General features: G+C 37.6%; 11 protein-coding genes across 11 annotated transcripts; 4 read left to right on the top strand and 7 right to left on the bottom strand.

The window, feature by feature from the left end:
• Positions 1-221: 221 nt before the first annotated feature.
• BDF20DRAFT_338655 (uncharacterized protein) lies at positions 222-1,758 on the top strand. The gene is made up of 5 exons (XM_053075235.1): positions 222-401; positions 574-770; positions 858-888; positions 1,045-1,420; positions 1,513-1,758. Exons 1-5 carry the CDS (start codon positions 344-346, stop codon positions 1,637-1,639), a joined length of 789 nt encoding a protein of 262 aa, XP_052939924.1. The 5' UTR covers positions 222-343; the 3' UTR covers positions 1,640-1,758.
• Positions 1,759-1,877: 119 nt separating this feature from the next.
• BDF20DRAFT_911016 (uncharacterized protein) lies at positions 1,878-2,466 on the bottom strand (the record flags this gene model as incomplete). The annotated part of the gene is made up of 2 exons (XM_053083774.1): positions 1,878-2,361; positions 2,438-2,466. 2 exons carry the CDS (start codon positions 2,464-2,466, stop codon positions 1,878-1,880), a joined length of 513 nt encoding a protein of 170 aa, XP_052939923.1.
• A 663-nt stretch (positions 2,467-3,129) lies between these two features.
• BDF20DRAFT_813499 (ubiquitin-conjugating enzyme/RWD-like protein) lies at positions 3,130-3,792 on the top strand (the record flags this gene model as incomplete). The annotated part of the gene is made up of 5 exons (XM_053076884.1): positions 3,130-3,167; positions 3,232-3,271; positions 3,331-3,388; positions 3,454-3,488; positions 3,571-3,792. Coding segments are annotated over 5 exons (393 nt in total), but the record flags the coding sequence as incomplete, so codon positions are not given.
• Positions 3,793-3,912: 120 nt separating this feature from the next.
• BDF20DRAFT_856389 (uncharacterized protein) lies at positions 3,913-5,419 on the bottom strand. Its single transcript, XM_053080297.1, has 2 exons — positions 4,691-5,419; positions 3,913-4,621 (listed from the first exon to the last, which is right to left on the bottom strand). Exons 1-2 carry the CDS (start codon positions 5,357-5,359, stop codon positions 4,073-4,075), a joined length of 1,218 nt encoding a protein of 405 aa, XP_052939921.1. The 5' UTR covers positions 5,360-5,419; the 3' UTR covers positions 3,913-4,072.
• A 1,026-nt stretch (positions 5,420-6,445) lies between these two features.
• BDF20DRAFT_856380 (uncharacterized protein) lies at positions 6,446-8,088 on the bottom strand. The gene is made up of 5 exons (XM_053080296.1): positions 7,524-8,088; positions 7,181-7,468; positions 7,027-7,129; positions 6,675-6,965; positions 6,446-6,571 (listed from the first exon to the last, which is right to left on the bottom strand). The coding sequence occupies exons 1-4, from the start codon at positions 7,990-7,992 to the stop codon at positions 6,794-6,796; spliced, it is 1,032 nt and encodes a 343-aa protein (XP_052939920.1). The 5' UTR covers positions 7,993-8,088; the 3' UTR covers positions 6,446-6,571; positions 6,675-6,793.
• A 1,520-nt stretch (positions 8,089-9,608) lies between these two features.
• Positions 9,609-9,894, bottom strand: BDF20DRAFT_856370 (uncharacterized protein). Its single transcript, XM_053080295.1, has one exon. The coding sequence runs from the start codon at positions 9,884-9,886 to the stop codon at positions 9,665-9,667; it is 222 nt and encodes a 73-aa protein (XP_052939919.1). The 5' UTR covers positions 9,887-9,894; the 3' UTR covers positions 9,609-9,664.
• Positions 9,895-13,255: 3,361 nt separating this feature from the next.
• On the bottom strand, positions 13,256-15,314 carry BDF20DRAFT_338483 (SPT2 chromatin protein-domain-containing protein). The gene is made up of 3 exons (XM_053075234.1): positions 14,737-15,314; positions 13,658-14,670; positions 13,256-13,593 (listed from the first exon to the last, which is right to left on the bottom strand). Exons 1-3 carry the CDS (start codon positions 15,043-15,045, stop codon positions 13,428-13,430), a joined length of 1,488 nt encoding a protein of 495 aa, XP_052939918.1. The 5' UTR covers positions 15,046-15,314; the 3' UTR covers positions 13,256-13,427.
• A 404-nt stretch (positions 15,315-15,718) lies between these two features.
• On the top strand, positions 15,719-17,236 carry BDF20DRAFT_833395 (uncharacterized protein; the record flags this gene model as incomplete). The annotated part of the gene is made up of 5 exons (XM_053078638.1): positions 15,719-15,954; positions 15,988-16,167; positions 16,238-16,490; positions 16,553-16,785; positions 16,939-17,236. The coding sequence occupies 5 exons, from the start codon at positions 15,719-15,721 to the stop codon at positions 17,234-17,236; spliced, it is 1,200 nt and encodes a 399-aa protein (XP_052939917.1).
• Positions 17,237-19,234: 1,998 nt separating this feature from the next.
• Positions 19,235-19,596, bottom strand: BDF20DRAFT_911010 (uncharacterized protein; the record flags this gene model as incomplete). Its single annotated transcript, XM_053083773.1, has 3 exons — positions 19,235-19,287; positions 19,352-19,444; positions 19,518-19,596. 3 exons carry the CDS (start codon positions 19,594-19,596, stop codon positions 19,235-19,237), a joined length of 225 nt encoding a protein of 74 aa, XP_052939916.1.
• Positions 19,597-20,061: 465 nt separating this feature from the next.
• On the top strand, positions 20,062-23,971 carry BDF20DRAFT_338383 (P-loop containing nucleoside triphosphate hydrolase protein). Its single transcript, XM_053075232.1, has 3 exons — positions 20,062-20,254; positions 20,368-22,970; positions 23,061-23,971. Exons 2-3 carry the CDS (start codon positions 20,486-20,488, stop codon positions 23,648-23,650), a joined length of 3,075 nt encoding a protein of 1,024 aa, XP_052939915.1. The 5' UTR covers positions 20,062-20,254; positions 20,368-20,485; the 3' UTR covers positions 23,651-23,971.
• Positions 23,972-24,095: 124 nt separating this feature from the next.
• BDF20DRAFT_813656 (phosphatidate cytidylyltransferase) lies at positions 24,096-25,628 on the bottom strand (the record flags this gene model as incomplete). Its single annotated transcript, XM_053076897.1, has 5 exons — positions 24,096-24,272; positions 24,349-24,588; positions 24,678-25,135; positions 25,244-25,383; positions 25,477-25,628. The coding sequence occupies 5 exons, from the start codon at positions 25,626-25,628 to the stop codon at positions 24,096-24,098; spliced, it is 1,167 nt and encodes a 388-aa protein (XP_052939914.1).
• Between the last annotated feature and the right edge of the window lie 191 nt (positions 25,629-25,819).

The raw sequence follows: 25,819 nt of genomic DNA, 5'->3' as shown, positions 1-25,819 counted from the left end.
TCTTTCATAATAATGCAGACAAGTTGTTGGTAATGTTGGTAGCTGGCTGGCCTAAAATACCTCAAACCTAAATTTAACCGTTTTGTAGCAGCCGGCTCGTTTTTGGGTTTGACAAGCTCTGAACAATTGGAAAAAAAAGGCAATAATTTTTTAATTGGAACCCAAAAAATATTTCTTTTTTTTTTTTTTTTTTTTTTTTTTTTTTTCTTACAAATTGTAACCTCTTTTCTTCGAAACGTCTCTCTCTCTCTCTCTTTTTTTCTTTGTATCTCTTTATTTCCTTTTCCAAGTCATTGAGAACCATTCATCGGCTTAAATAACCCTTCAATATAATATATCTAAAATGATTATCAACGAATACCGTATCATTAACAACTGTACTGAATCAGAATATCAAATCGGTAAGGCGTACAGAACATTAAATTTTTTGACGTTTGACATCTGTCATGTCGAGATGTCATCACATATTATAAAGGAGGGGAGGCAGAAAAGAATGTTGATATTTTGACAGCTTGGTGAATGGGATAATACGTGTATGAAAGGTCTAACATTGTATTTATTGTTGGAGAATAGCTCAATTATATGCTACTGCTATGGCCTCAAAGAACTCCACGGGTGGAGGTGAAGGTGTTGAAGTGTTGAAAAATGAGCCTTACGAAAAGGGGGATGAAAAGGGTCAATATACACACAAAATCTATCGTTTGGCATCCCGTGTACCCTCATTTGTTCGTCATATTGCACCCGCAGGCGCGCTTGATTTATATGAAGAGGTATAAAGGAGAAATGACTTTTATAAACTGCTAGTCATTGATTTGAAAGACTGACGTCTTTCTATTGCTATATGAACTAATTTCTAGGCTTGGAATGCTTATCCTTATTGTAAAACTGGTAAGTTTGCTCACACCCGACGGGAGGGACTCTCGCTTTCTTTACGTATTCATGATGCTGTTTGCGGGATTTCAAAGATGGAAAGCACTTTTGAAAGTATATACGTGTGCCCTAAACCATGCATTCTGGTTTTGTTTTTTGTTTTTTTTTGGTTAGTTTTGAAGAATGGCTTCATGAAGGACAATTTCTCTATTGTATATGAAACTCTTCATGTGGATGGTTCACGTGGTGAGCTTGAAAACGCCTTGAAGATCAGTAAAGAAGATCTCAAAAAGAGAAATGTAATTTTTATTGATGTCGCCCACGACAAAATCAACCCTAAAGACTATAAAAAGGATGAAGATCCCAAACTCTACCACTCAGAAAAGACTGGACGTGGTCCGTTAACAGACAAAGATTGGCAGAAGAAATGTGAACCTGTAATGACATGTTACAAGTTGGTCTATATTGAATTTAAATGGTTTGGCCTTCAAAACAAGACAGAATCCTTCATCGCAAAGACAGTTCATAATCTATTCACTATGTTCCACAGGTAATAATAGGAAAAGAGGAAGAAGAATAGACATGAGGGCCGATCACTTAATGTGTTTTTCTTTCTGTTTTATTTTCATATATCTCCTAAAGACAACTTTTCTGCTGGACTGATAAGTGGTATGGTTTGACTATCGATGATATTAGAGAGATTGAAGAGCAAACAAAGAAAGATTTGGATGCAAAGAGAAATCAAGGAACCTCTCCTCTTGCTGAATAAGATTAGAATAAGCGGATGTACATAGTGGTTTATTCCTGAAGATCGCGACTCGTCTTAAACATATTCAACATTATCACTTGGAACAAAATTCCGAGTACATCGTCTTCCCAAATTACCTATTTACATACACATGATAGACAAATGTAAAAAAATTGTTCATTTATTTTTTATTTTATTTTTTTATTTTTTTCCTTTGTGATTTGATTTCCATATGTTCGTCGTGAAAGAAAGATGATCTCTATTCTTCCATGTCCTGAAGTCCTACTTTTTGCTCGACTGTGTAGAAATACCCACTTTTCTTCTCTGCATGATCTAATAAAGCGCGACCCCGTCGTTCTGTTGGATCCGTTTCGATTAAATTATCATCGCGTAGTGCCAGGCTTTTGTCCTGCTTCCAGAGATGCGTCAGAGGAGCTATTGTATCATGTTGTTGATCAAGGTTTTTGATGGTTTCTGTAATTCGCTGCAGCTGATGAATTTCTGATTTTAGTCGACTTGCTTCTTTCTCGTCTTTCACATTAATCCTTGCTAATGATAACAAATGTTTAAATTGTTTGTCTGATATGAGCGTTTGAGCGTCTGTTGTTTTTTTATTGTTTTGTAGCAAAGAATCAATAGTCCAAGTTGGTTTTAAAGGCTTCTCGTTTGAAAGACGATCAGAAGCTATCCGTTTTCCTTGTCTGTTATTTTTTTTCTTACCAAACAATGTTCGTCTACAGGGACTAAAAAAAAAAGTCAGTCTATTACATGGCTTCATAGACTATCTTCTTCTATTATGTACCTTTTATCGTATTATACCATCTCTTCGTTAACAGCCTTGTTGACATAATTTTTTGTTGGAATAAAGGAAAGTGGAGAAAAAAAGGTAAGCTTGACCAATGATGGTCATGCCGCTCCTTAATAATCTCCGGCCGGACAAGGGCATTTCAAAATTAAATGCACCCTACTATAATCCATAAAAATTGACTTTTTCCAATTCAAACTTTCCCTCTTTTGCCTTGTCGTATCTCCAAATTTCTGGCCAGAAAAAAAAATGAGTCAAATGGAACCCAGTGCACTTTTGCTTCAAAGACAATTGAAAGGTATAATATCTTTTCTAAACCATCATCTTTTAAACAATAATAACGTCTACATTATGAAGAAATATTGACCATTGCTTTTCTGTTTTTATTTTTGAACTCTTGCTCATCTCTGTTTTTGATCATCTCAAAAACTCTCTTTTTTTATGACCTATTTCTGTCCTTTGTCTGATTTTCTATTTTGTGATCTGTGCTTGTCAAATCTTAAATTTTTCTAGATCTTCAAAAGAATCCTGTTGAAGGATTTTCTGCAGGACTTGTAGATGATAACATTTATGAGGTAAAAAAAAAAAAAAAAAGGACCAAGAAAAAGGCTTAGAAAATGCTATCGTCATCTATTTTTTTATATTTCATTTTCTGACTCAATTGATTGACCATAATACTATGGCCTTTCATTTTATCATTTGATAGTGGGAAGTACTCATTATGGGCGCTCACGATACTTTATAGTAAGTGCCCTTTTTCGTTTGTCTTTTTTTCCGCTAAAGCCTGACATTTTAATTCCCTAAATAGTGAAGGAGGCTTCTTTAAAGCTCGTCTCTCTTTTCCAAAGGTAGTAAAAAAAAAATAGCAAAGCGTCTCCTCAATCTTAATGAATTTACAACGAAATAGACATATCCTATCGATCCTCCCACAATGGTTTTTACAACAAAAATGTATCATCCTAATGGTAAGACAAAATGCTGAACTCTAATTCAAATATCACGCTAAATTATTTGTCCGAACTGGCTTTAGTTTACCCTGATGGCACAGTGTGCATTTCTATACTTGTGAGTTTGAGCTGCATAACCAAAGCTTTTTCAGATATAGTTTCAAACTGATATATCTCTTTTTTTTTTCAACTTCAAAAAGCATCCACCTGGAGATGATAAATATGGCTATGAACATGCAAGTGAACGTTGGTCACCTGTTCACACCGTAGAGACCATTCTAGTCTCTGTCATATCTATGCTTTCCAGTCCCAACGATGAATCGCCTGCCAATATAGAAGCTGCCAAGGAGTATCGTGAAGATTACCCTCAATTCAAAAAGAAGGTAGCAAAATTAGTTAGACAATCCGCTGAAATGCTGTAAATAGTTTAAATCAATTTAATGTAAACGCACGAGTCTATATATTCTTTCAAGCATATATCATCATCACATACAAATCACTTTCAATTCGTCTTGCATTTAGTATTCCTACTAACCATTTTGAAAAGTTCAAAAAAAAAAAAAAGACCACTGTCTATAGACAAGAAAATCTAGCGGACACGTATGTATTATGAAAATGATTTATTTAACAATGAGTGAGGGGTATGCATATAAACAAAGTAGAAGGATAAACATGGTAAAGGAACAAAACTTCAAAAGCTATCTAATGAGCAGAGGGGTATGTAAAGTCTTCCTCCCAGTAAGGCTGTGTAATATCATTACATTGAAGAGCAGGAAGCACCTTGAAAGTTTCTTTTACCTTGGGCAACCACTTTTCTGCCATTTGTACAGTAGCATGGTTCAGTTCATGTTCTAAAATAACCGTACCATTTGCGTCTTTACCAGATTTGGCGTCATGTAACCATCCCTTGAAGTAACCGTCCACTGTAGCAGGCGGTAAGTTACCGCCTCCAGGAGCAGGCATGTTCCAATCAAACGTATCTTTGTCCCAAATCACAGTACGCATACCCATCTGCCAGGCAATAGCACGAACACGGTCATCCACATCACCTTGTGGAGGACGCCAGCATTTGGGTGTAACACCTGTGGCTTCTTTAATAGCACGTTGGGTCCAGTAGAGCTCAGCAACGACTTCTTCATTGGATTGGGTGGTCATAGCAGGATGGGACCATGTGTGAACGCAAAGGGAATGACCATCATTGAGGGCCCTTTTAGCAGCGGCAGGATACGCCACGACATTTGAACCAATATACTATCGAAATAGGAAAAGTTTAGTTTCTAGATAAATAACGTTCATGTCAAGCTCTTTCCCTCTACTTACGAAAAGAGTACTCTTCACCCCTTGATCAGCCAAAAAGTTATACAATCTAGGCTCAGCATAAGGATTTTCTTGTTTTGCATCTTCTTCGTCGTCATCTCTTAAAGCAAAAGGTCCATCGTCATAGGTTAAACCCCATTCTAATTGGTTAGGGCAGGTATACACGTCAGGAGGCAAATAGTTCACTTTAGGTTCAAGGCAATTGGAGGATGTCCACCAGCAATCGGGATCCTCATTAGCGTCATAGCCCTTCATCACCACATTGCCTTCTTTATCAACTTTACGAGCAGCAATATTAGGCACATAATCCCATTGAATGGCCTTCACCATAGCTTGCACTTCGGGATGGTTTGTGTCAGGCTTGGACCATGGTTCTGGGTATTTGGACAAGTCTAACGTTTCTCTGGATAAGGGGGCAGAGGTATCAATTTCGGCTGAGGCAGCGGCGCCAGCATAAGTTGAAATCACACCAGAGGGAGTGTCTAAGTTTGGAAAAGCAGGTGAAGTTTGAGGTGCGTAAATGTTGTTGTACAGAATCGTTCTAGTGGGGATTCTATTGTCTGCTGATGATGAGGAGATAAAGTCGCCGTCACGTCTTGACAAAGGAGCAGAAGGAAGAGCATAAACTGAGGAGACTATGAAAACGGCACAAGACAGTAAAGTGAATTTCATCTTTCTCTTTTATGTACTATAGGTGTAGAGATAGTGATGAAGGATAGATAGAATAATACGGTAACAATGTTTACTGTTCAAACTAAAAAAGCTCTTTTTATATAACGGATATCTTTTTTTTTTTTCTTTTTTTTTTGTTTCTCGGTATGTTCGGCTTCGTATTTACTCTATTAACCAATTTAAAGATTGAAAAACAGCAAAAATTAGGTTGATGTTGCCATCATAGAATACAAATTGAGACCTTGTCATTACTACAAATTAAGTAATTTGAGAAGTGTATGAGTTCCTGAATGCTCATACTGTTCCTTGGCATGTTTCAAACGGCGAAATATAGCCGTTAAATCAACCAATCACAGCTCTGAAAATGAAATTGATTCCATATGAATACGTTTATAAACAAAGGATTTTTATTACTGGCATTTTTTAGCCCAATGGACACGAGATATTAAGCTTATCTAAATTGTCCGGGGCAGCTCCAAAGACTGAAAAGAATTTAAAAACCCCTTAGGGCTCAAGGGTAAAAAGGTACTAAAGGGTTGTGGGAGGGGAAGAGGTTAACCAGTCGTGACACGTTAGGAGTAGTAGTCCGTGAAATAACTATGGTTGGTTTTCCAGTATAGATTTTGTTGTACTGTTTCTTAACTTAGATTTAAGATTGTTATATGAAAGAAAGCTCATTTATTAAAGTATATTTCTCATCTATCTATTTAAACTATTCTATTTCCGCACATTCATTCTACCGAGCATCGAGCCGGACTTCACGTGCTCTAATTCTATTGGTTGAGCTGACAATCCTTCACACTCCGTGTCAGTCGAGCAATAGGTGCCGGTAGAGGTAGTTAACACATTGGCTTTCCAAACCAACAATTGTTGGTTCGATTCTTGTACGCCGCTGATATTTTTTCAGCTTTGATCCCTTTCTCTCTGCTTCCTAGGGTTTTTTAATGCCGCTATCAAGGTGGTTCTCGGTCGGTGTTGGTGTTTAAACAAGTTATGAATAATTGCGGTGCCCGCCCAGGCTTAATTAAGCAAGATTCCGAACCGCGCCCCAAGTCTTAGCCTACCAATTATAATGATTAGTTTAGCCCCTTCCCCTCCCCCCATTTAGATAGTTATGCTTTTTTGCCCACTACGGCACCCTGACCGACACTATGCATCGCTCTATTCTCAAGAAATCGAGCTGCCCCGGGCAATTTTCTGTATGTAGTTTATCTGTGTGCGCATTGGGTTAAAAATTATTCAATAAAAATCATGTTAAATCGTACATCAGTTTCTTCAAAACGACTCTCGATGAAACGGACAAGTAGTTGCTTACGGAAGGCCATTATAAAGCCATGGATAATCCACCATTCACACACGCGATAGCATAAATAAGTATATTAAGTATTGAGGATACAAATGTGTTTATTTTCCTACTTTTCAATTTGCCAAAGATCAATCTGGCATTACATTATCAAATTTGGATTGCAAATCACTTCGATCGTTTAACGTTGGCTTGTCGGAATTGAATTTTTCCAGACCATTCTTTTCTAAGAGAACAAAACGTGACAAGATCTCAAACGAAGAGCCATGGTCTACAACAACTTCTTCGATATTGCTGCATTGTCTAGTATTCAAGTTAATTAATATGAAAAGACTTGCTGCAATCCGCATTCTTTTCGACTTACTCCAAAAAAACCCCAATATCATCTGGTGACGTTGAAAGCCCGGCGTAGTCAATGATTACAAGGCGGAAAGGTTTTTGACTGAAATGGACGTGTGCAACCAAATCTATAGAAAATCTTTAGTCATCATAACTATTACATTAAACCCTTGATGTACCTGAAATATCACCATGCGATCCTCTTAAATTTAGCAGTAAATCGTTTTGCTTTGGCGAATCTCTTTCTAATATTGGTTGATCTGCTTTGCAAATGGGACTCACGAATACTTTTTCGCACTTTCCGCGGAGGTACAGTTTGCTGACCATTAGCTGTAATAAACGTATTCGGGACTCTTTGGACTCGTCATATGGTGATTTACGTGCATAGCCAATTGTTCCGCATTTGGTATCATGCTCCAAATATTTCCAGTATGTCTTGACAGTGTCGGAAGTATCTGTCATAAACGCTACAGAATAGATTGTTAGAATATAGAAATCCAAATTTTAGTGCAGTGATTTTACCCCTTAACTGTTCATCAACCACCCATAAGGTTCGTCCAAGTTTTCGCCCAAACTCCCGTGAGCGTCCTGATTTTCCCCAGATCTTTGCCTTTCCAATCCAATATTGAAGTTGGCTTTGGCTACAATGGTTTGGAAGATGCGGGAACACACTGCACATTAACTGGTATTGCTTTTCTGCAGTTAGGAATTGTTTGGTATAACAATTATCGTTCAAAGGATTTTCCTCAGTAGCAATTTCTCTCATAAGGTTCAACAGACGCTCCTTGCAGAATGGTATAACTGTGTCATTAAGTTTCCGCTTTTTAGATCTGTCTTTCTTACTGTTGTTGTTTTTATCATTTTTATAGATACTGCTGTTGCTATCGTCGCTGCCGCTGTTGCTGTCACTGTTGTTGCGATCATCGCTTTTGTCATTGTTGTCGTTGCCATCATGGTCGTCAATGTTATCAGGTAAATCTGTAGCTAGCATTGTTGGAGAATCAGGATAACTTACGAATTTGAAGGGATTTCTCTTGTATAGATTGATACCAATGGCTAGCGGTGTCGTATTTGAGGGTAGATGATATACAAATATTAAAGATATAATTCACTTTATGAAGGATAAAGATGAATTATACAATATTGCAAACCAGAAATAATTAGAAACTTCATAAACTCTAATATATGAGTACGGTGAATTAAGTGTTGTGTTTAGTTGACAGCATCATATGAGATGTGGAGAACTCGTATACAAATTATACAAGATCCTCACACCTCATTACTGCTAAAATAATATAAAGTAGAGTAGGAAACGAATATAGAATAAGTAATGATTGTGATATTTGTAGTTGATTTATGTTTAGTGAACGCGACTTATAATTGATATATAGACTGAAGGTGACCCATCTCACCTTCAGTCTTTTTATTATACACTAAAAATCAGAGAGGGAAGCGTTCATAGCGAACTGAATGTTTGTATTGACAACAAAAGAAAGAAGGAAAGGAAAGAGATACAAAAAAAAAGGAGCTAAATACTCGTTCTTAACCAGTAGGAATGCAGCATTATGTATGCGCATTTTTAGAAATACAAGATGACGTGTACAAGTGTTATTATGGTTCTATGATCATAATAACGAGTCAAATGCTTGAAAGTGTGTCTAATTCGTCTTTATATATTATAGGAAGTATGGAAATACCACAATGATTCTTATACGAGATTAGCTACCTCGTATAAGGCTGAACAGGTTGTCATTTAGGATATATAGTTTACTTATTTTGCTATAATACGTTACTATATGACATAGGATATATAGTTGAATTAATATGGACATGCAGGATATATTGATTCAACACCAAGGTATAATAGGTTATAAGTACTATTCTCTGCCTTCGGCATAAAGAATGATTACAAGATAATAGTTTGTGATCGTCCTTTACAATAACTGTTCACTCAACTCAAACACCACGCACGAATACCATTTTCCTAATTAATATTATTTTCCTGCAAGCAGTAGTACATAATGGTTAGCACGGGAAAATAGGTTAGTTGCTTGATCACTAGATCAAGCCATGGATACGTTTACAAGTCCACCCGCTCCGGGTAGATGCGTAATCTCCTCAAGGGAGAATTCTATTCTTTTACGGTTCAGAAGACGTACGTCTTCTTTGAGTAGAATAACTCAGCAGTAGATATTTTTCTTCTCTTTGAACTTAACTTGATTCAAAAGAAAGACCTACTAGTTTGATCTCGTTAAGCTTTTTACTGTTTTTAATTAAGTTATTTAACTCTCAAGTCGTCAAATACCACACCTGATACTTCTCCACAAATACTATAATAAGTAGAGTTCTGAATAGTATGATCTTTGCGGAATAGCAAATAAAGACATCCTACTCTATAAGGTAATAGATATAAAAGATTACAGAAACTGGTTGAACCATTTTAACCACCAGTGCAAATCATAGACTGAAGTACTAATAGATAATGCCCATGACGTAAACTACCATCTAATTATAAATACCAATAATGAAATGTGCCTCCGTCTTGTCACGGATTATTCAGCAGTGATATCTTCATCGATAAAACACTGTCCAACATCTTTTCTGAGGTGTCCAACATCTTTTCTGAGGTGTCCAACATCTTTTCTGGCTGTCCAACATCTTTTCTAAAGTGTCCAACATCTTTTTTGCTGTCCAACATCTTTTCTGAGCTGTCCAACATCTTTGCTGAGGTGTCCAACATCTTTTCTGAGGTGTCCAACATCTTTTCTAAGGTGTCCAACATCTTTTCTTGCTGTCCAACATCTTTTCTGGGGTGTCCAACATCTTTTGTAAGGTGTCCAACATCTTTTCTGGCTGTCCAACATCTTTTCTAAGGTGTCCAACATCTTTTCTGAGGTGCATCATCACTTATTCTATATTCGTTTCCTACTCTACTTTATATTATTTCAGCAGTAATGAGGTGTGAGGATCTTGTATAATTTGTATACGAGTTCTCCACATCTCATATGATGCTGTCAACTAAACACAACACTTAATTCACCGTACTCATATATTAGAGTTTATGAAGTTTCTAATTATTTCTGGTTTGCAATATTATATAATTCATCTTTATCCTTCATAAAGTGAATTATATCTTTAATATTTGTATATCATATACTCTCAAATACGACAGAAACAACCCATACGTGCATAAGGAAGCTAGAAAAGATGTTGGACACCCCAGAAAAGATGTTGGACAGCAAAAAAGATGTTGGACACCTCAGAAAAAGAGCTGCGCCAAATAATTGAGAGCAGTGTACGTTTCTTGGTAGCAAAAAAAAAAAAAGACGCATGCAAATTATGCTGGCTTGGAATGTGCATGGTAGATTGCATAATGCTCGCAAATTCACTATGCAATTTGCGTGTCACCGCGGAGTAAAAGTGATGTAGCTGATGCTAGAACATAGATTGCACGCTACTATGAATAGAGGAAGGCCATAGACTTTAATTTTTTTGGATTAGAACAAAATCTTTGCCACCCAACTCTAATAAATGTAGCTACAATTTTATCAGCTCGAAAAAAATAATAATAATTTGTTGCTATTATCATAGCTCAATACTGGAACTTATTGATGTTTATAGTTCTAAAGTAGCTGGCGTAGGGAAGGGATTAGCTTCGAGGAATTATGGGGTATAAAAGCTATTTCGATTTAGCGAAGTTCATATATTGGGATTTGCTCAGGGTTAGAAAACCAAAAAATTAAACATCTACCGAAAGAGCCCCCATATATAGACTGACAAATATAGGGATTCTCTAGACAAGAAAGTGAAATGGAAGATAATGCATAATAACCGGTTTAGAAATGAAATGTTAATTATTGCTTTAATGATTTCAAGCTGATAATGTGTAATTCATCACACCAATTTATTATTAATTGTGCGCGATCATAAGATATTCTATTTAGAGTTCAAATAAAGATGTGCGGTAGAAACTGGCACCAGGATAATACCTCCTCTTACATTCTTATCATACTCTTTATTAGTCAGATACTTCCTTCCAGAGTATCTGAGGTACCAAGGGTAATATTTGTTTTCCTCAAGGGTCAGTGGTATGCAAACATTATACGATTGAAAATATCTATGCGTGCATTCAAGCAGTACCAGTATTCGTCTATCGAGATCAAATGTACATATAACAGTTAACAACAATATGTTGAGAGTATGTCAAGGAGATTTTCTCTATAAATTAATTCCCTTATTCTTTACTTGATGATCCAGGGTTCACGGATTGCTCATCCAGAATATACAGTATAAGACCCTATTCTGTTTGTGTAAAGAAGAGCACAATGAAAGACGTTGAGCACTGGACATTTCGGCAATGTAAGCAAGCAATGCCCTTTCGAACCTATCGGTCAGACAAGGTTGCGCTTCTCTTTTAGTGCTACGCTTATGCTTTTTTCTCTGTCAACACTTTCCGCCTTCTCTGTATTATTGTAAAAAATCAAAGGAAACCATTACATGTTGACAATGGCAACAGGAAGGACCCTTTAAATCTAAAGAAAAGAAACCTCTTTCGGATACATAAAAAAACTATTTTTTTATCTTTTCTTAAATGCTGGTGTCGCTTATAACCTCGAATTATAGCCCCAAACATTATCGTTCCTTACTGAAATTCTCGTCTAATTCTAGCATAACAACTCCTTTCTCGATGGCCCAGTAGGTTAACATTTGGTGAATACCGATCCCTCTCCAAGCTCCCATCGTCTGATACCGATTTTACTGAACAAAATTCCCGATCGTGACGTTTTGCATCAACTTTCTTTATAGTCAAGCCCTGTCGTCTTCGTGTTGTCTTCATTCAACGCAGCCTTTTCACCTTTTTGAAACCTCTCTCCATCTCTTGCATACATGTCCCTTTAAGCTGCAAGTTTGGAAGCTCTCGGATTATGTCAAGCCGATGTATAAATCTATTGCTGTCGACCTTATATAAGTGATTTCACCACTCAGCCAACTTGATACATTTCTCACTTCTCATCTCTTGAACTACCTTTCAATAGCCTATCTGTCTTACAGCTATACCTGTACTTTATTTGAAGTTTGGTAAGTGCATTGAGGGTATGTTTTCCACAATAAGCCAGTTGTCCCCTCTACTGTCGTTGCCACGGTATCTCGTCTGATCCCACGTCTGAAAACTGAAAATGCTTTATGATTATCAACTGTAAAACGTTTTCCTTTTTCCAACTATTCTCTTAACCTTTTAGTCTTCTTAATCTCTCATAACGATAGTAGAACTAGCCAGCGACATCGATTTTGATTGGCTGTAACGTTGCTTATTGGAAACACTATGCAGAAGCGCTTTTCAAGGGTCGGTAAGATATACTCTAATCTATATATGGGAGATTACACAGCCTTCTATTTGTTAATTTTGTTGTAAATTCTTATAACCAGCAATATGTTGTATCTTTTCTCGTGAACTTGAGGCCTAGAATAACTATTGTAGTTCATTTTTGTTTTCCCTCTAAATACATATATGCGACATATTTTCTAAAAGACAAAGACACGCGTTAGGAAAAGCCAAATGAATGGTGTATCCCTCTTTCTTTATTCCGGGTTACGCAAAATGGCATTTCTTTTACTATTTATAGCGTGACAGAAATATTGAATAAAGATGGACCATATTGGCAAAGTTTTTTACATTTGGCATAGGAAGTATATCTGATACGCAAAAGCGCATCTGTTTCAAAAACTAACTATGAATTGGTAGACTTACTGTCTTTTTTTCTTTCTTTTTACGGAGGGTCCAGTGCGCGGATGCAGCACACATAGAATATGCGCTGCTTTCGAATTATGTGAGTCACTTTCTTTATGCTCAAAGACGATAATAAAAACAGAACCAAGGATCTGATCACTGTGTACAACAACATACTTATAAGTATATAAACTAAACAATGTCAACAAGGCTTACGCTGAGTGAAAGTTGCACGTCTAGATAAATCGGTGTTGTCTAAAGAGTCCGTCGAGATATGAGCAACATCAGCATGAGTAGCAGCATTTGTATTAAATCGTAGCTGAAAAGAAATTAAGCATCAAAATTGACTATGTAATTAAAAACGCCTCAAATACGAAGGGGCGCAAGGCCAGTATTCAAGCAGTCGGTAATGGCTGTCTTCACGGCTTGCAGATGTCATCAATGACATTTATACACTAAGAGGAGACAATTGCGCAAAGCATCCGTAAAAAGCGTACAGTTTATACGTAAGACAGGAAATACATAATACAAGGAAACATAAAACACTATCTTCTTTTAACTTTATTAAGTTGTCAATAGCACAAACGTAGTAAAAGTTCAACTGTTTTCACTGGATAAGTAATAGATGAATCTTACAGCATGCTGAGCAAGCGAGCGGTAAGATAGTGATATGAGGGGGGGGAAAGGTCAAGACTTTTCTAATGTACATTATTCTTCTTGCGACGCTTTAATCGTTCAAGTTCTTTCTGTTCCTCAATTAAATCCTCACGTCTAGCAATACGTGCACTACGTTTTTCTTCTCTGAGAACTTCACTTGCGTTAGCTTCCATATCGTCATCAGAAAAGACAGGTTCATTTGCGTATCTAATGGGAAAAGAAAATTAACAGAAGCGAAAATGACATAAAGATTCCAAACTTAATAGCTTACTTTGACCGATCATAACGAAAGATTTTGCTAATTTCATTTGAAATGGCTTTACGCGAATGGTCACTAGTATAAACAGGGTCTTCATCGATATCGTCGTCACTAACGATAAAAGACGCCAGTTCTTCGTCTTCTTCTTCGTCTTCGTAATCACGATGACGACGTTTGTTGCTTGCTGTACGAGCGGGTGCACCTATAGGCTTACCAGTAAATGGCATACGACGGATAGGTGCTGCTGATGTCGATGGTAATCTTGAAGATAGGGATGTGGATGCTGTAGCTGAGGTATTTCTCTTAAGCGTTTGTGATGGTTTTTTATTGAGTGCTGCGGAAGAGTATCTGTTGGCATTTGATGAGAAAGGAACTGTGGAGGGATTTGAATTTCTTGATTGAGAGGCTAATGGTGATAGAGGACGCTTGCGTCGCTCAGCTGATGATAGAGATGAGGCCGAAGATTTTTTATTGACCAGTGAATGAGAGTAAGGTGCTACTGCTGCTGCTGCTGCTGCTGCTGATGCGCGGAAACTGCTACCGCTGGTATATGCTTTAGATGTTGGTACATGTGCTGATGCTGCAGAATCTGAACCACGACGTGGCATTAATCGTCTATCTCTGGGTTTCGTATTATTGATGTCATCTTCATCATCAGAAAATATACCTTTCGCGTGCCGTAGGCTGCGTTGAACTTCTGAAATAGATTGCCGATCTCGTTTTTGTGAAATAATCTTCTTAGGAGGTTCTAAAGATAGTTGTTTGGCTCTTTCTCTAGCAGAAAGAGTACTGCTGCTGTTGCCGCTATTATTAGTTGACGCTTGAACAGATGAGATCGAGGAAGCGGTAGGCTTGCGACGAAGATATATACTGGGGGTATTCTTTTCTTTATTGTGAGGTGGTGAAGCTGATTGCTTTCTTGCTGAGGGCAATATTGGGGACTTTATACCAGTTTTTTTAACATTAACGGTTGATTGCTCTTTCGCCTTGCGCATTAATTCGTCAAAGGACATATGCACAGGTTTCTATTCAAAAAGAAAAGTTAAATTAACAAATAAGGAAAATGGAAAAAAGGAGGAGGTTAAACTAACCTTCTTTTCGGCTAGTAATGTTACTGAAGGCACTTTCTTTTGTACGCTTGAAGAGAGGCCCGTTTTGGGCTTAAGTGCTGCAGAATAGGTTGCTTTATGTGTACCAAGTCGCTTCTGTTGTTTTTTCTGTTCTAAGGCTTGTTGTCTTTTCTTCTCCTCAATTAATTTTTGCCTGGCTTCTGCGGCTGCTTTCTCATGCTTCAACCGTTCTTCTTCACGCATTTTTGCTTCAAGCTGACGACGTCTTTCTCTGGCGCGTTCCATCAATTTCGCATCTTGCTTTGCTGCTATAGCTGTTGCTTGCGCCATCAACTGATTGAGATCATGAACTGGTTGACCGTTCTATCATTGTTAAGAAATGAACACATAGAAAGTAGAATTAGCTTTACATTACTAAACCTAGCAAGTCCTCTTGTATAGCATAAAAATATTCACCTTGATAACGCCCATGGTATTACAGTTATTGTATAATTATGTATAAGTTGAAAAAGGTATTAATAATTGATATAGTAGAGTCAGAATGTATTAAGAAATATTGACGAAAAAGAAACTGTCTTTTTATCAGGCAACGGACATTTTGGAAAAAGAAAGAAAAGGGAAATAAAAAAAGGCGGAAGTCACTTAGGAGTTGCTCAAGCTGTCGACCAACCAAATTCCTCAGTTGTGTTTACGGACAATACAATTAAACAAAGATTTTTATTGGCAAATAATTTTAAACCCACATGAGCATATAATCATTATGAGACCGAGTTACCCCCAAAATTGTCTTCACTGTCAAGCTCTTTCCTAGACTTAGTCAAGCCATTACAGAAACATCTACCGAAATTGCTACTTCCTATACGAACAGTATAGTGGAAATTTTGAGGAGAAACTTCTCTATTTTTTGATATATAAAATACAAACAGCATTTGTGGTAAGTTGCAACTCAAAATCACTTGGGTCTTATATAAACTTTTAAAAAAGCTCTTATCATGCGTAGTGTATGCCTTGGAAGCTTGAAAAAAAAGTCACAAGTGATTTCTGTTATCAAGAGATCTGTCAAGGAAAACCTAAATGGCCAACTGATGACTGCCTTACCAAAGATATAAAACCAAAGATCCAAACCTTTTGTGAACCTTGGAAGAAGAAGCTGGGGAAGAAAGTGAAGATGAAGACATTATCTGCTGATCCTGGGTCTTTCGTACCCTTTTTGTTATCTTTGAACGCAGAATTTGAGAGGTAACACGATGATCATAAACCATTTGCCGTAAGACGATGTCCTCTGCCAAAATTGTTATCCTTACTGCCAAAGGTTTCCGTTCAATGGAAGTTCATTACCTTGAGCGTGAACGCTCTGTCTTCTTTTGTGAAACGTTCTTTACCCCGCAATTACCAAAGCCAATTAGAGCTGTTTTTCAATGTCTTTGATTTCAAGAAACTCCGGTACAAAAGGTAAGCATACAGTTAATACGGTATACAGTCGAGTATAATGTATGAGGTTTAACTTCTTGGGGACATGTAGTATCTCTGAACTAACACTGAATGGTGATAACAAAGAGCTCTTTGGTAATATTGTCAGAACAGATGGGTTTTCAGTTGACTTTCTTTTTTATAAAAGACAACAATCTGGCCATGGTGCCTCATTCCAAAAATTGGATCTCCCTCTAGATGATTTCTCTCTGGAAGAAGTTGATAAGACTTATCTACCTATTACCATGGATCCTGGAAGAAAGTCTGTCTTCACTGCTGTTATTGGCTCTACATCAAACAGACAAGTACGAAGATGCACTACATCTGAATACTATCATATGACATGTCGACCCAATACAGTGCCAAGTTAAACAGAAAGAAGGCCGTCACAGGCATAGATCTCATAGAAAGTCAGATTCCCTCGCCAAAGACCTCTCGTTTGGAGATATATGAGGTATACATTGCCTATATAGTCAATAACATGGACGCTCTCTTGGCTTTTTATGGGTCCGAAACTGCAAAGGACCGGTTTACGTTGTTCCAAGGAAGGCAAAGAGCACCCGAAACTATGGACAGCATGTTAACTCATGGAACGGCCAAGTACAATTGTAAGAAGAGAAGCAAGGCAAGGAAGAGAAAAAAACAGCGGAAGAAGAAGAAGAAAGGAAAGAATGTTAACGAACAGCAGCCAACAAAGTGAGTTTCAATGAATTTCATCGTTTAGCTTATCCGCTGATTGATAATTTTTTGAAGTGCCAAGAAGTGGAAGGCTGATAAATACTTGGAATCCCTTAGAAGGGCGCCACTGATGGTGTTTGGTGCTGGTATGCTTGGCAAAGATGCAGTGAGGTTGAAAGGACAAAGATGTGGTGTTGTCGGTAAACTTTTTGCAACTCTGAAGAAACGTGAGGCTGAAGGTCAATTGATTGTTGTCACAATCGATGAATTTGAAACTTCTAAAACATGCAGCCTCTGTTTCTATGATGATGTGCAAATTGTTGATACTCCTGGATTTAAGGGTACTGGCGTTCTTCATTGCAAGCAATGTTGAAGCTAGGGCATAGAGACGTAACACCGCTATCAATATGGTGACCATATCTCGAGCAGTTTGGTATGGAGCCGGAAGACCCGACGTTTTCATGCCAGCGAAGATGAAGAGAGTGTCGTCGTAATAAACACGGTTTTCCTTATATTTTAAGGATTTAGATCATTACAGCTGAGGAATAGTACCTTTTTTTTTCGCACTACTGACAAGTTTTTGAATTTGAATCATTGTTTGAACGGTTTATATTCTTATCTACAACACAATTGCAACTTCTAAAATGAAAATATTAATCGTCCAAAAAAAATGTATTCTATCTAAAATATTAGTTAATATACTATAAGGTAGAGTTGAATACATGTGAGTTAGACCTATACCATTAGTCAATTTGCTATCTGTTTGCATATAAACAAGCCTCACTTTCTACAATATTACCTTTTCAGTTTATAACTTTTTAAAAAAGCGATAAAGGAATGAGCGAAATAGGAGTAAAAAATTTGATACCATGCGAGACATTAGTGATTGCATGTGAAATAGAGGAAGTGAAGAGATTTGAAGATAGATGAATTTGTAGATACGGCTTAGAGCGTGTCTATTACTAGATTGGCACTGTGAAAAGATTGTAGTCCGTTTTAAAAAGTATCGTTTAAACTATTATTCATTCATCTGCTGTTCTGGAACTTACCATATCATTCCATCTATATTGTTTCCTATAGAACACTTGATCTAACCCTACTGTTCTTTTTTATTATTATAGAAATAAAGCGATGCGAAAAGCAGAAGCCTCGTGTTAAAGTACAGCAAAATTATGGACAGCGATCTCAAATGAACGCTTGCATTTGACACAGAGTGCAAATCCATTCGGTACGAAAAGCATTTTTCTGTACTGCTACATTTCCTATCGGCATTGATTGGCAAGCAATTGTTCACGTATTTTAATAACAGTGAAAACAGTCAAGAATGATAGTCATGCACCTATTTAGTGGTGTTTTGCTCAATGACGACACTCGGTAGCGGATAAGAAGGATAATTCTGGGTTTGCCATAAGTATGTGCTATTAACGCCAGCGCCATACGACAAGAATTATTATTGCTGCAAAATTGTTAGTAATCTGACTGCACCCTCAAAGTATCAACAAGTATATTCTTCAAATACATTAAGTTAAGTTGAAAGCATATTAAGATATTCATGTCAAGAAACAATTCAGTATCGCATATGAGTGTATTTGTCAAGTCAATTCATGCTTCGTGAGAACGACTTATTCGCTGTAATAATAGTAGCTGTAGGATTAGAAATAGTTCGTCATTTTGATAATGATGTTGGGTTTCCTTTCTTATTTTGCTAACGGAGTTAACGAAAAACATTATCGGTAAAGTTTCATTTTAATGGCAGTGTTTACCAATGAGGTCACCTACTTTATTATTCTTTCATTAGCCATTGCCGTCACAGCAAGCGCACCTTACAATATTTTTGGTTCAGCTGATTGATTTGAATAATTTTTCTTAGATCGAAAACGCAAGAGCTGCTGCGCCAATTCCACCAATTCAAATGCATCCTGTCAACACACGTTTTTGGTAAAGCTATGTTCTTTGTTTCCATTACTATTGGTTGCGCCACAAATTTTTAGAGCTGAGATTAAATGAACAAATTTTATAGAATTTGTAACCTGAATGTAAAGAAGTTCGGATCCATGCGATCGAAAAAGAAAGAACAAATACTTTGATTTACATACATGAAGACGTACTTTATACCTCCATATTGTCTTATATGCATTATTAATTACTTCCTCCGTCAGAAATCATACATTGTAATGCTTTCGCTTCATTTTATCTTGCATTTCTTTACAGTTTTTTAGCTTTGGGTTTAGACGAAGCCGCAATATAACTAGACGAAAAAAGTAAATTTTTGAGATCATTAAGTTATAATTTCAAGATCAAACTACACAAAAATTGAGACGCTAACCTGTAAAAATCAAACCAGCTTCGTGCTGGCGATTAGAGGATGGTGTTAAGTGGTTGTTGCGGGTGATTTTGGTTTTCTAGAAAACTCCGCAGGTCTTCCTGTTGACTTCCAGATCGAAACGCTAATTGCCAACATGTTTTGTAGTGAGAGTATGATACTTACCATCATGCGCAGAAACTGCTTTGTAAAACTTGCATTCATGGTATGCCTTGTTGAAATGTCCGCGTGTTTTGCAATCCTTGCACTCGATGCTTACTGGTCATACGAAACATGAATTGAGGATTACCACTATAACCTATTTATGGCAGCGCGCTCATGTGTTACTTACGGAAGGACTCATCTTTGACTTTATTCTTATGGGCTTCTGCCACCGATTTGATTTTTTGCAAGATTTTGGCTGTGTACATGGTGAGTAGTAGCTATCAGGATGAGGAAAGAAAGTATGAAAGAAGAATAAGACGAAGAAGATGGAAATTAATGGAAAGATGTCAAACTTATTTTCTGTAAATGCTTTGAGTTTGACAACATCTATTTTTTATTACGACTGACAACAACGACCGTTATCTACGTGGCGGAAGAACGTGTCTGGGATTAGTTTAACGCGTAGATCAATTCATATGATCCATAAATAAAGTCTCGTAAACTACAACCCTATATCTATTGCTGATAAGACCTGTGTCACACTAAAATACTCAGTACGTCTCGTAGTACTTTAACGTAATGCCACTATCTATTGAAAAATGTCCACTGACCTTCAAAGTAATGTCTACAATTATTTATTCAATAAATCGTCCAAGAATATTATACCATTTCATCCTAAAATAATTTAAAATTATCTAAATTAAATATATATATTGTCCAATAAAATTTGTATAAAGTGTAAAGTTGAAGCTATCAAGTAATCTAGGTACCGATGAACTTTATTTGTCTTCTCCACAACAAACTTCATTGGTTTTACTGTAATCGGATCTTGCTTATCGAATTCCGACCTTATAATTCTTTCCATTTGCTCAAACGAAATCGTGCAAATAAACTGTGGAGCTGGTTTAAAGGAGCAAAGCAAAGGTTTTTCATTGGAAGAACGAGAAAGTGGCGAAGGGATAAAGATATATAAAGGACAGTAATTAGCAAGTTATTGGTAACTTCAACTTTTTTTTTTTTTTACTCCTTACTCTTAGCTTTCTTTCAATCGTCTATTCGAAGAGCTATTATTTCTTGGAGATCCCGTTTCTTTTTTTCTTTTGATTGCCTTTACTTACACTAACCCACACTAAAAAAGTTATAGCATCAATCACTATGCCTGCTACTGCCACTCAAATGAACACCAAGAGTGATATTCAATCCAAGAAATTGATGTCCGCATCCAACCTCTCCAAGAATGATGTCGATTCTAAGAAAGCTGAGGACCTATTAAGCGGCCTTTCAGCTGATGCTGAACATGCAGTTATTGCTGAAGAGCTCGCTGAATTTGTGAAGACCAACGGCATTCTTTCCCTCGAAAAATGCAATATTCTCAGTGCTCTCACCAAGGAATTCAACAATAAGAAGAATGTCAATGCTCGCTTAGGCGCAATTGCCGCTTTTACTGCACTCGTCAATAATTCAGTAGATCACCAAGTTGAGCCTTTTGTTTTACCATTCTTGACCAACTTGTTAGAATTGCAAGCCGATAAGCAAAATGCTGTGAAGGACGCTGCATTTGCTGCTGCTGAAAATTTGATCAGTAAGATCAACCCTCAAGCTTGTGCTCTTACTGTTCCTCATATTTTGCAAGGTCTTGGTAACTCTTGTAAATGGCAGACGAAGATGGCTGCTCTCCAATTATTGAGCAAGCTGACTACCGTTCATCCCAAAGAGTTCTTTGTCGCAATCCCCGATGTTGTTCCCGTTGTTTCTGATTGTATGTGGGATACTAAGACTGATGTCAAGAAGCAAGCTACTGAGACGATGGGTGATATCTGTAAATTGATTGAAAACAAGGATATTGAACGTTTCATTCCTGCTGTCATTGCTTGTATTAATCATCCCGAAAATGTGCCTGAGACCATCCACTTACTTGGTGCTACCACTTTTGTCCAAGAAGTCGACTCTGCAACTTTATCTATTATGGTTCCTCTCTTGAACCGTGGTTTGAACGAACGAGCCACCCCTATCAAGCGTAAATCTGCTTTGATCATCGATAACATGTCCAAGCTTGTCGATGACCCTGATGTAGCTGCTCCTTTCTTACCTCTTTTATTACCTGCTCTTGAAAAGGTCCAAGACGTAGTTGCTGATCCCGAATGTCGTGGTGTCGTTCAAAAGGCTCTTGCTACTCTTCAACGTGTTGGTAACCCCGCCACTGAGGTTTTCACAAAGGTTCAAAAGCAAGTCAAGGTTGAGTCTTCCATTAAAGAACTCTTGCCATCTGATTTAGATGGTGCTTTCGAACCTACTGTCAAATATATGAATGATGTTGCCCTATCTCTCTGTGTTGCCAAGAACTTCTTTAAGAATGTTTGGATAGAAGCTCTTGTACCTTACGCCAAATCCTTCTATAATGATAGTGATGCTGAAAACCTTGCTGTTACAGCTTTGAACAAGTGTGAAGAGGCTGTCACTCCTAAAGATCCCGAAGAAGAAGATGACGAAGGTGAAGATCTTTGTAACTGTGAATTCTCCCTTGCTTATGGTGCCAAAATCTTGTTGAATCGTACTGCTCTTCGTCTCAAGCGTGGGCGTCGCTATGGCCTGTGTGGTGCAAATGGCTGTGGTAAATCCACTTTGATGCGTGCTATTGCTAATGAACAAGTGGAAGGCTTTCCTCCTCGTTCTGAGCTGAAGACCGTTTATGTCGAACACGATATTGATGGCTCTGAAGCCGACACTCCTCTAGTTGATTTCATTCTGGCTTCAGAAGGTGTCGAAACTAAGGATCCTGAAGAAGTTCGTAAGATTTTGTTGGAGTACGGTTTTTCTGAAGCTATGGTGACAAAGATGGCTATTGGTGAACTCTCTGGTGGTTGGAAGATGAAGCTCGCTCTTGCTCGTGCTATGTTAATGAATGCCGATATCCTCTTATTGGACGAACCCACCAATCACTTGGATGTTGTCAACGTTGCTTGGTTAGAAAACTACCTTTTGGGTCTCAAGACTGTTACTTCTATCATTGTTTCTCACGATTCTGGTTTCTTGGATCATGTCTGTTCTGATATCATTCATTATGAACCTAACTATAAGCTTAAGCGTTATAAGGGTAACTTGTCTGAATTTGTCAAGAAGGTTCCTCGTGCTGCCTCCTACTACTCTCTTGAGGCTTCTCAAATCAAATTCAAATTCCCTGAACCTGGATTCTTGGAAGGCATCAAGACCAAGGAGCGTGCTATCTTGAAGATGAAGAATGTTGATTTTCAATACCCCGGGTCAGACAAGAAGCAATTGCTCGATATCACCATGCAATGTTCTCTTGCCTCCCGTGTTGCTGTCATTGGCCCCAACGGTGCTGGTAAATCAACTTTGATCAAGTTATTAACTGGTGAGATCGAAGCTCAAACCGGTACTGTCTGGAAGCATCCCAACTTGCGTATTGCTTACGTTGCTCAACACGCATTCCACCACATCGAAAAGCACTTGGATTTTACTCCCAACGAATACATCCAATGGCGTTACGCTACTGGTGAGGATCGTGAAGAACTCGATAAGAACGACCGTATGGCCAACACGGATGCTCAAAAGAAGATCATGGAACAAACTTTCGTCATTGATGGTGAAAAGCGTGTCTTGGAGGAAATTGTCGCTCGTCGTAAGCTCAAGCAATCTTATGAATATGAAGTTTCTTGGGTCGGTCGCTCCTCCGTAGATAACACTTGGATCTCTCGTCAACGTCTCGAAGAAATGGGCTTTGGCAAGAAGATTGCTGAAGTCGATGCTGCTGAAGCTGCCAAGATGGGTCTCAACCGTCCTTTGACCTCTAAGGAAATCGAAAAGCACTTGGCTGAAGTTGGTCTTGAACCTGAATTCGCTACTCACTCTCGTATTCGTGGTCTCTCTGGTGGTCAAAAGGTCAAGCTTGTCATTGGTGCTGCTATGTGGAACAAACCGCATATGTTGGTTCTTGACGAACCTACCAATTACTTGGACCGTGAATCCCTAGGTGCTCTTGCCATGGCTATCAAAGAATTTGGTGGTGGTGTTGTCATTGTTACTCACAACCGTGAGTTTACAGAAGCTCTTTGTAACGAAGTTTGGAAAGTCGATGCTGGTCGCTTAACTCCATCTGGCCACAATTGGGTTTCCGGTAATGGTACTACTGCTGTCAAAGAAGAAGAACAAGAAGATATGGTTGATGCTCAAGGTAATACCATCAAGGCCGTACAGAAGAAGAAGAAGTTGACTTCTAAGGAACTCAGAAAGAAGAAGAAGGAACGTATGGAACGTCGCAAGCGTGGTGAAGAAGTTTATACTACAGATGAAGAATTATAGATCATTTAATCTCCACTTCGCACTTTATTTATATATCATACTCATCATTTTACAATTCGTATAACATATTTTAATGTATTTTTTCTACAGCCATATCCATTATACATTTGATTGAACTTGTATAAAATTTTATTTGCTTAACATTCTCCGTTTTCTTGTCTTATCCTACTTCTCTCATTCATTGTTCTCATTGTGTTGTGCGCTCTTATTAACATTATATAGATGGCTTCTTCGCACGTAAACTAAGTCTACGATTAGAGAAACCAATATGTAACAAGACCTGTAGCTTTACACTTATATGTGGAAATTTGAAAGAAATTTTTTTCTTTTATATCTCATGTCTTAACAACCGAGAGAAGCTTATAACAATTTATTCTATAAAAGTAAATATATATAACGAAAGGAACATAGTAAAAAAAGAACTTCTTTTTGTTATTCTGAGAGTTTAATTAGTGCCAGTTAAAAGATGCTGAGCCTTTGAAATGACGGTTTCAATTTGATTTTTTAAGATGTCTTGATTTATCAAGTATGTTTGAAATCTTTCAAGGAGCTCGAGTTGTTCCTTGGGCGATAAGTTATTGATCATCAGGGCCAGAATATTACCAACAGATACATGATACATCTAATCAATAGAAAGCGATTTATCAATAAATTTCTCTCCTTTGAAGCCAAGCTCTTGTTGTACTGAGCTGCTTTACCTTAATGAATGATTGGTAGTACATATAAGCAAACAATCCCATTAAAAATTGGCAATCCATTCTATCTGTCAAACCGCCATGACCAGGAATACTGTCTCCAAAATCTTTAATTTTAAAGGCACGCTTTACTGCACTTGCGAAGAAACCGCCAAAGGGCGCAATCAAAGAAGCAAAACAAGCCATCACAATAGCATGTAATTGAACAGGTGCTATCCATACCTGACTGACATCTTTCATGAACTACAATAAAGGTGAAACTGGATGCGTTAGTCTATTTTCTCTTCACTGTTTCGTTAGACTATGAAATGTGGTATTCATTTAAAACATACAATATATTTGATAACATAACGGACCAAAGCAGGAAGCTCCCAAGGTTCTGTTGTGAAGACAGGATTCTTAGGATCGCAAGAGACGTTAGACCAAGCAGCAGCGCCCAAATCTTGAATAGGACACGTGATATAATCAAATCGCATGAGAATCGTTGCCAAAACAAATCCAAAGACAAGAGTAAAGATAAGTCCTCCCACAAAACCTTCTACGGTCTTCTTAGGACTTAATTGAATAAGTGGTGTTCTTCCCCAAAAGAATCCACAAACATAAGCAAATATATCGTTAAGAATCACCAAAGCTGCTGGTAAAATAAACCATATCAAGCCCTCCAAAATATTATCAACAATGAAATGTGCTTGAACAACGATCAAGAAGATAGCCATATGCATCCAGCCGAATTGTGACATTTGGCTTCTGTATTGTCCCTTTTTCAGATTCATCACAAAAAATACAAAGCCTGTATCCGGTTATTAATAGTGACACAAAAATGAAAAATATAGGTTTAAGATAACCTTGTTAAAGGAAAGTTTTGCTAAAAAAGAAACATCTAAGAACTATTACTTACCAATGACGTATAGTACGAAGCTGATAAAACGATGATGGGTTGCAAATGGTAATAGGAACGCATCAACCATGACAACCTCTTTAAAATAATAAATAATCGATTCGCCATACAAGAAATACTCTGTTGTAATTAAATAGTACCTATAGTAAAATTAACAAAGACAACGGTAGAATTAAGATCAGTGGATCTGCTACATGCACGATGCCTCACTATTTCAAATTTCCCTTTCCTACCAGCTCATTGTTTTAAACCATCGAGTATTTCCTTTTGCTGAATGGTATGCAATTGAAATGACCTCTCTATAAACTAACACTGTAATGATCATAACCAACACAACTGACCAAATATACCCAGACATGAGGACAAGCAAGAACAGACCGATCATAATCAAGGTTGTAATTGTTCTGATCCACCAGTTTTGCCATTTCTTACTCGGCGCTTCTGCTGCTAATAATACAGTAGGCGTTTCTTCAGTAACTGGCATGATCTCTTCTGCGTTACTTTCTTCGTCTGTATCGCCTCCTTCTGCTTTTTTTATCGATTGTTGCAGCTTTTTGGTCATAGGCTGCTTCTTCT

This window comes from Mycotypha africana, assembly GCF_025528875.1.
Source record: "Mycotypha africana strain NRRL 2978 chromosome Unknown BDF20scaffold_2, whole genome shotgun sequence".
NCBI classification, from domain to species: Eukaryota; Fungi; Mucoromycota; class Mucoromycetes; order Mucorales; family Mycotyphaceae; genus Mycotypha; species Mycotypha africana.
Note: the sequence above shows the minus strand (reverse complement) of the source record. Positions and strands in the feature narration are given on the sequence as shown.